The sequence below is a fragment of the Macrobrachium rosenbergii genome, chromosome 13 (assembly GCF_040412425.1).
Source record: "Macrobrachium rosenbergii isolate ZJJX-2024 chromosome 13, ASM4041242v1, whole genome shotgun sequence".
NCBI classification, from domain to species: Eukaryota; Metazoa; Arthropoda; class Malacostraca; order Decapoda; family Palaemonidae; genus Macrobrachium; species Macrobrachium rosenbergii.
This window is the reverse complement of record NC_089753.1, coordinates 66,470,186-66,479,788: the sequence shown is the minus strand read 5'-3', so window position 1 is coordinate 66,479,788 and position 9,603 is coordinate 66,470,186. Positions and strand designations below refer to the sequence as shown.

Below are 9,603 nucleotides of genomic sequence, written 5' to 3'. Positions count from 1 at the left end.
TATATTTCTCTCGTCTTTTATTAAGATTCTGTGTTACAGGAGCTTATTCATGTCTCCCCGTTATTCACACATTTCTTGTGCAGTATAGTTTTAAGAATAAAGACCAGCTTTTTTTTATAAACTATGATTTATATTTCCAGACGTGCAGGAGAAACAGGGACATATTGAAGACAAACTTCAAGGTAATTTGTATATATTTTACTTCCAATTATTTATGTTCTGCTACACAACAAAATCCTATACTTCATGGGTCTCTGCTTCATAGAATGAGTCAAGTTGCTGATCAAGTGAGCCTTGTGTCTCAGGAAGAAAGACTAATGTTCTCCCAACAATCATTTATATTTTCAGAACATGATAGCTTGAACACGTTTGAAACAATCTTCAAGGTAATTTTTGTGTGTATTTTCCAAGTTTTTGTTTTACTAAATAGCAAAGTTCTTTGATTAAAGAATAAAGTAGATTAAATCAAGCTCGTGTCAGCTTGGTACTTCTTAGGCCAGATTTGTTATACAAAGAAATCCCGAATAGAGGTCACAGAGAGGGTCAATTTGTATTGACACATTGTACTCTAATATCTTTATAAGTGCATAATCAGTACCATACATTCTGAAGTGGCACAACTTCCTCCATTCAGTCACATTTCCATTCGTATCCAATGTCCTTTGATGATGCTGCCTTGTAAAGGAAGACTGATCTTCCATTTCCGGAATTTCACCACGAGATGGACCACCTGAAAGCATCCTGTCTGGACTTTCAACTGATTCATCAATAGTGAAGACTACTGTCTTCCACAAGTTCACTTTAATGATATACTGATCAATATTCCGGAGTGATTACAGAAATCAAACTTTATAAGTTTTTGTTTATTGTTTTGTTTTCTTCAGGTGCAGCGACAGACAACTGGGACTCTTTTGCAAGTAAAGCTTCATTCTGCAGATTATGGCAGGGTCATGGAAAGCCTTTCTACTAAAAAACAAGGTTTAGGAGTGGCTGGACTCTAAAGACCCTGTCAGACATATTTCCACTCTCATTTCTTAAAAAGAATTTCAATGCAACACTTAATATACAGCCAGTGGTAGGCATTACTCACATGTTGTGGCGTGCCTGGGTGGTGGTGCCTGTCAGTGCAAGTGCGTGAGAAGGGAATGTTGTCACTACTGAGGGCGTTTCTACATTTGGAATAAATGATTAGTAGCAAATGATGCGAACAGATTGTTTATGTTTAGAAATAATTTAGAGTGCAGTGGTATTAAAGTAGTTTAACCAGACCACTGAATACCTAGAGACCCTCCATCTAGATTATGGACAGATATGACCTCTTCCACTCCAGCTCATGCAAAGACAAAGCTCTTATAATCGTAGCATAAAGACTTTTGTTACATATAGTCTTCTTACTCAATGGAAAAACTGGAAACATTAGAAGACATTAGAAGGTAACTTCTAGTGTTCCTCACTCGTTTCTGAAAGTCAAATTCTGTCAGTTGTGGAAAACAGTTCTCAATGTTAATGCCAAGCCTTTGGCATTTTTGCTGGTAATAGATAATAGTCAAGGTTATGTTTAGTGATACCGAATGATAAAGATGACAACTATGTCTCTTGCAAAGGTTTATCAGCATATCAGGCTAGGAAGAATTTTACGTCACTATTGATGAGACAACATTATATATATATATATATATATATATATATATATATGTATATATATATATATATAGCAGTATATATTTATATATATATATATATATATATATATATATATATATATGTATATATATTATATATATATATATATATGTATATATATATATATGAATGTATGTATGTATAAACTCTTCTTATCTCAAAATTTCTATACATTCCAGAGATCCATCAGGAAGTAAAAGACTGCCTTGGAAGGAAGGACTTACAATCCTTCAAAAACATATCATCAGCAGGTACGTTTTTCTTCTGGAAGGGATTTGCCTCAATTCTTATTCTATGATTTACTGTTTTTGTAACATTTCCCTATGTCAGGATAGAAGGATAAATGATATTAAGCGTTATATTTGGTAATTTAGTACTGTAGTACAGGACTTTGATATTACTTAGACATATTCCATGTACAAGTGTGAATAGGATTGAAAGCGCATAAGCATTCCAGATAGTGTTCATATTTATTTTTCCCTTCCAGGACAACAAGAACTGGAATCTACCTTCGCCAGGAATATCTGGAGTCATCTCTTTGTTAGAGACTGGAGGAATAGGTCAGTCCTACTTGCGCTCTAGACAAGGAAAAGACAGTTCTTACAGATCAGTCTATTTTTCTGCAGGCGTGAATTGAATGACACTGAAATGTTTCTGTCCTGATCCACTAAACGAAGGAGTCCCTTTCTAGATAGTTTGTCAGTCCTGTGAAAGGTCTGACTGACGTCGATGGGAGGAATTCCTCGTGTAGCCACTATCAGTCCTTCTGTGTCAGTTTTATCTTGAGAAGTATATGAAATGACTACTCTCTAACTGCAATAAAACTCTTCCCACAGATGAGTGCTCAGAGGGAAGCCACAACTGCGGTGATCACGAAGCTTGCACCGACAAGCTCTTCAAGTATGGGTGTTCCTGTCTACCTGGCTTTGCACGGGATGGTTTGCGCTGTGAAGGTGAGAGATCAATGCGCATTACTATGTTCTTTTCTTCATCTGTTCTTCCACACCTTGCTCGCATGGCATTTCTTTCCTCACTGTCCTATTTTTATGCATCTTTTCCACAAGTAAAGAATCACTCTAATCCCTTTGTTACCGTAGCAGTCAGGGCCTGCTAGGCTGTAGGCCTAGGCTGCTTCTTGTGGAATGAACACACCGATAGGGAAATCAGGGCTCTTCTTCTGGCTGGCATCCCACGATCAATATAAATGCCAAGAACAAAAGGGCAAAAGCTAATATGACAAAGCCGTAGAAGAAGAACAATTTGAATCAATTTATCCATTTCACATGGGATATGGACATCATTTTGAGAAACACTGAAAATCTACATTAAACCAATACTAATATCGCGGATGTGAAACTCTTGTATGTGTAGGTCGAAATTCTAGTGTTCAGGTTTTGTGAGGCGGCTCACTCCTTTATAATCAAGGAAGCAACGTGACACTTTCGGTGATGTTTCAGGGTTCTTTCTCCTTTCAAAGTTAACCCTTTCCCATCTGATGACCCTCCAGTAGGAAAAGGATACTCTTTCTATAATAGGATCAAACAAACAGAATTCCAAGTCACTATTCCAACTGCCTTTCTTGTTTCAAGGAATATTTGTCCTTCTTTAACACAGAAATCTCATAAGATATTGTGATGGGTTTTGTTTTGCAATGATTTGTTATACATATTTAAAGGTCTAATTGTTTTTATCCAGCATGCTATCAATTCCAAGTCCTTATAATATATGGATTGAAAAAACTCTTAGCCCTCTTTGTCTCCCGAAATGACTTTCCTTGCCCTCCCTCAGAACAAAAGGGACCATTCCGCAATGCCTCTTTTCTCAAAACTGTCTTTACTTCCGAGCAGACATCGACGAGTGCGCCCGAGGGAACGCGGAGTGCAGCCCCCATGCAGCATGCAGCAACTCCGTCGGGAGTTACAGCTGCTCTTGCAACCCCAATTTCCGGGGAGATGGACGAACCTGTTGTCCTCCTGGTTTTGCACAGAATGGTTTACATTGTGATGGTAAGACAGATTGCTTAATCGGTTTTTTACTCCCCGTCTTTTTTTTTTATATATTTTACACACATTTTGCATTGTAAAAATGTTTTCATCATACTCAAATTTTCTTTTTTTCTTACAATTCTTTCACATAATTTTCTCCATAACTATTATTTTCTTTTAATCGTACTTATCATAACATCACTTCCTAACGCATGGAAAAAGCCTGCCATCCTTTCACTGAGTTCTAGCTGTCTGAGTTTTGGAAAGAAATTCAGACGAACTTGTCATCTCTCATTTTGGGCCTTTTCCTTTTGAAAGAACAAGTATCCATCTCTTTTTCTCTTTGTGAATCCATGCTTATCGACCTGATATGAATATATCTGCTGTCAGAAAACCTTTCACAGAAAATGTCAAACTCGGTTTGAATGTTGGTTCAGTAGAATCCAGAGTAATCATTTCTCTTACCTGTCCTGTTCGAAGAACAAGTGTCACTTTTTGAAATAAAAGAAAAACAATCGTTACCTTTTCGTAAAATTGCTGTGGCTTTTAATGCAAGGTACTCGCATCTTTTTATAGAACTATTTAAAGCTTTCCAGTCATGAAAATTCTCTTAGAGTCCACAAATATAGGTTTCTTTTCCTCTAAACTCATTATCCTGACGTTTGCCTGTTGAGACTATATTTACAAGGTATTTATTTCTGAGCTTTCTGCCACAGGTGTGGTGACACTTTTGTACTTAAGATTAATTTGACGACTTTTGTCACTTTCACTGAACTGTCCTTGACAAAGAGTTTGTATCCTCTTTGTTTCTATGAAGGCATTTTCTAGACTTTCCTAAAGATTCTGGAATTTATATATATATATATATATATATATATATATATATATATATATATATATATATATATATATATTATATATATATATATATATATATATATATATATATATATATGAGTTATTATATATATATATATATATATATATATATATATATATATATATATATATATATATATATATATATATACATATATATATATATATATTCAAATCTCTTTTCTCCTTAATGAACAGACATGGACGAGTGCGCCCAAGGGAAGGCGGGGTGCAGCCCCCAGGCAGCATGCAAGAACTCTGTCGGGAGTTACAGCTGCACTTGCAACCCCCCTTTCCAGGGAGATGGACGAACCTGTTCCTGTCCTCCTGGTTTTGCACAGAGTGGTTCACATTGTGATGGTAAGACAAATGGCTTAATCGGGTTTTTTACTCACCATCTTTTTTCAATACTTTACATATATATTACTTTCTAAAAATGTTTTCATCACATTCAAATTTTCTTCCTTTTCCTGACAATTCTTTCATATGATTTTCTCCATACCAATTATTCTCATTTAATCTTACTTATCATAATATCACTCCCTAACGCATGGAAAAAGCCCGCCATTCCTTCACTGAGTTCTGGCTGTCTGAGTTTTGGAAAGACATTCAGAGGAATTGTGTCGTCTCTCATTTTGGGTCTTTTCCTTTTGAAAGAACAATCATCCATTTCTTTTTCTCTTTGCGAATCCATATGTATCGATCTGGTATGAATATATCTTGCTGTCAGAAAACCTTTCACAGAAAATGTCAAGCTCGTTTTGAATTTTGATATAGTAGAATCCTGAGTAATCATTTCTCTTACCTGTCCTGTTCGAAGAACAAGTGTCACTTTTTGAGATGAAAAAAAAAAAAATCCTTACCTTTTCGTAAAATTGCTGTGGCTTTTAATGTAATGTGCTCGTTTCTTTTTATGGAATGTGCACCTTTTGAACACATTTAATGATCTCATTGAACTATTATCATACTTCAAGAACTATTTAAAGCTTTCCAGTCATGGAAATTCTATTAAAATCCACAAATATAGGTTTCTTTCCGCTAAACTCATTATCCTGACATTTGCCCGTTGAGAGTATATTTACAAGATATTTATTTCTGAGCTTTCTGCCACAGGTGTGGTGACACTTTTGTATTTAAGATTAATTTGACGACTTTTGTCACTTTCACTGAACTGTCCTTGACAAAGAGTTTGTATCCTCTTTGTTTCTATGAAGGCATTTTCTAGACATTCCTAAAGATTCTGTAACTTTTGTTATATATATATATATATATATATATATATATATATATATATATATATATATATATATATATATATATATATGTATATATATACAGTATATATATACATATATATATATATATATATGTATATTATATACTGTATATATATATATAGGTATATATATATATATATATATATATATATATATATGTATATGTATATATATATATATATATATATATATATATATATATATATGTATGTATATATATATATACAGGTATATATATATATATATATATATATACAGGTATATATATATATATATATAGATATATATATATATATATATATATATATATATATATATATATATATATATATATATATATATATTCAAATATATTTTCTCCTTAATGAACAGACACTGACGAGTATGCCTAAGGGAAGGTAGAGGCAGCCCTGCGCAGCATGCAGAAACCTGTCGGGAGTTACAGCTGCTCTTGCAACCGCCCTTTCAAGGGAGATGGACGAACCTGTGGTAAGGGAAGACGATCCTTTGTCTCTATGAGCTTTTTCCTACAGTGTCAAAATCTGTGAAACACAGAGTCAGATGAAAAGGGCAAAATTGCTTCAGTTCACTTTGTTTTATCATCATCTACTTTCTCATCTTATAAATCAGTTCATGAAAGATCTGCCTTGAGGTCTGTCATTCGGGGAATTTTGACTGTCGTGTAGCCTCCTCATCCTCACTGCGACCTCCTCTTTCTCCCCACAGAGTTCTCGTGCGAAAGCCCGGCCGAGGTCCTCGGGGGTCTGGGATGCGTGAAGCCTGTGAGGGAATGGAAGTCCTGGCAGGGGATGAAGGCTACCTGCCAGGAGGCAGGGGGCCGTCTCCTGCAGGACTTCTCCCTCAACAGTTTACAGGAAGTTCGTCGGGCTTTTGGTTATATTGGTAAGTTACTTCCTGACATAAATCTAATAATAATACTCATCAACAGAAGAGAGAGAGAGAGAGAGAGAGAGAGAGAGAGAGAGAGAGAGAGAGAGAGAGAGAGAGAGGGGGGAATTTTTCAATGTAATGTAATGTCACAGACAAACATACATTTATACATATACTACATAAACACGAACATATTGATTAGCAATTATCCAAGAAAAAGAATATATATATATATATATATATATATATATATATATATATATATATATATATATATATATATATGTATATATATGTACATATATAATACATATAATTATATATTTATGTACATATATATATTTATATATGTATGCATATATATACATATATATATATATATATATATATATGTATATATATACATATATATGTATGCTGTATAAATATATGTATGTTTGTATAAATATATGTATGTTTGTATGTATGTATGTATGTATGTATGTATGTATGTATGTATAAAGGGTGTAGCACGAGTTTATGCAAATACTCCTGGAAATGAAAGAGAAAGTAATTCTCAGCAAAAATGTTCTCGAAAGAGAAGCATTTGATGGCCTCGTTAGTGGGTGAGGGCAATTTTACAATGGCCGTTCAGGCGAGGGAGAGAGACCTTCACAGGAGGTCTGGGTAGCCTGGGATTGAGGGGCAGTGGGGGGTGGGAGCGAATGGGGCAAGTGGATTGCTAGTCCTTTAATTATGGTTCTTTTCTTGCAAGCAATCTCATTTTAATGGTTAGCTCAGAGCGGTACCGTGTGGCTGCACGCATGAAGAAAGTCGTGCAAATGTTGCTCTGAGGCAACATTCATTTGTGATGGCTGATTCCTAGGGCGCTCTGTCTGTCTGTCTGTCTGTCTGTCTGTCTAACTGTCTGTCTGACCTGCCGCCTCTTCGTCACGGAATGGGCGAATCAGGTGTCAGGAATGACTAGGCCTACGCCCATGACTGGTGTCTGATGAATGCTTCTGATGGAGAGAGAGAGATTTTTTATAACACATTTTCAACCTTTGGAGGGTGTCTCATGGATGAGCCTTCTTGGATGGACGCAAGATTCAGTTGGGCTTCCTCTTCTTCTTTTCTCTTTTTTATTCTTTTTTTATCTGTGTCCAATGAATACCACTGACGGAGAAGAAGAGGGTTTCAATGATGCAGGCATTTTTTTTTTTTTTGTTCAGTATCCAAAGAAAGCATTTGATTGGGAGGTATTTGATTCACATCGGCCTAATCACTCCTTCCTCATACTTCTCTAACACCCCCATCCCCCTCCCCCCTCCATATCCCTGACTTCTCCGCCCTCCCGGACGCCATCTTGCTCGCCCGAGAGTCAGATGGTGGAAGGTGGGAGGGCCTTCAAATGATTATCTTTATAGAGCATTTTCTTCTCAAAATCACTTTTTCTTTCATTTCCCGAAACATTTGCATAAACTTGTGTAACACCCTGTATGTATGTATTTATGTATGTATGTATGTATGTATGTATATGTATATATATATATATATATATATATATATATATATATATATATATATATATATATATATATATATATATATATATATAGTATATATATATATATATATTATATATATATATATATATATATATATATATATATATATATATATATATTCTATATATATATATATGTATGTATGTATGTATAAAATTCAAAAATGCTATTAGTCAGGAATCACCGAAGAAATATATTCACACGATGTTCCATAAATAAGGAAAAAGCTAATATTTCCAACATATCATTTACCGTAATTGTCCTTAATATTTTGATTTATTGACTAAGTTTTCTTTATTCTGATAATTTTTCTTTATTTCTTGACTTTCAAAGGCGGATGGATAGGAGTATATGGAGGGAAATGGCCAGAGAGCGGAAGAGCTGTACAAGCGGAGCTTTGGTGGAAAGATTTCCAAGCAGACCCTTCGAAGCCTTGTGGCTTCATTTTCTTGGATTCTTTTTCTTCTTTGTTCAAAGTGAGTCAAACAGATTGTTCAGAAAAGATCTGGGGTTTCTGCCAAATACAACTGTCATAAAATCACTAGAAGAAGTCAACATCAGGTTGATTTTCTTCTAGTGATGCAGAACCCTGAATTGTCCTTCTTAGGATTCTATGATTTCCCTTTCAGTGAATAATGTCTGAAGGATTCTTCCTTCCTTCCTTCTTTCCTTCCCTCCTCCGTTCCTTCCCCCTTTCCTTCTTCCTTCTTTCCTTCCTTCCTTCCTCCCTCTCCATCCTCTCAGAAGATAATGATACTGTTTTGCTAAGGAAGAAAACTCAGTTGTCATTAGAAACATATTATTATTATTATTATTATTATTATTATTATTATTGTATGTTATAATATTCACTCACTTAGATTCTGCTTCCTGAAGTCTTCCTGGCTTTGTTATGCTGTACTTCCTCTGCTGCACTTCTTGGTGCTGTTCTGTGAGAACCTCTGAGGATATGATATTATAATGTTCTTTTGTGCTTTGCAAAGGTTCTTTCATGGAGATGAATATGACCTTTTATTATACACGCTTTGTGATTATGGGAAATGTTTGGCATAAACTAGAATTGTTATTCTGTATGTGAGCTTTCAACAATATATGCATGTGAAGCACTTGGTCTTTCATTGAAACAATAATTTTTTTATATCTTTGGAAAAGTGTTCAATATGAAGGAAAGGAAGCGAACAAAGAGATTAAGAAATGAACAAAATGTAAAAAATACAGAATTTTTCAATAACAGCTTTGAAAACATTGAAAAAGCAGAAGTTAATGAAAGGAAAAGGTAAGAAATAAAAAGAGAAAATTTTGAGAATTTTTGACTGACACTCGTAAAGACAAATAGAGTAA

At 34.7% G+C, this 9,603-nt stretch overlaps 1 protein-coding gene across 1 annotated transcript; it reads left to right on the top strand.

Annotated features, from left to right (window-relative positions):
* Window positions 1-1,090: 1,090 nt before the first annotated feature.
* LOC136844844 (uromodulin-like) lies at window positions 1,091-9,368 on the top strand. Its single transcript, XM_067114079.1, has 8 exons — window positions 1,091-1,130; window positions 1,897-1,934; window positions 2,171-2,243; window positions 2,520-2,636; window positions 3,531-3,620; window positions 6,284-6,313; window positions 6,551-6,727; window positions 8,596-9,368. The coding sequence occupies exons 1-8, from the start codon at window positions 1,091-1,093 to the stop codon at window positions 8,796-8,798; spliced, it is 768 nt and encodes a 255-aa protein (XP_066970180.1). The 3' UTR covers window positions 8,799-9,368.
* The last annotated feature ends 235 nt before the right edge of the window (window positions 9,369-9,603 follow it).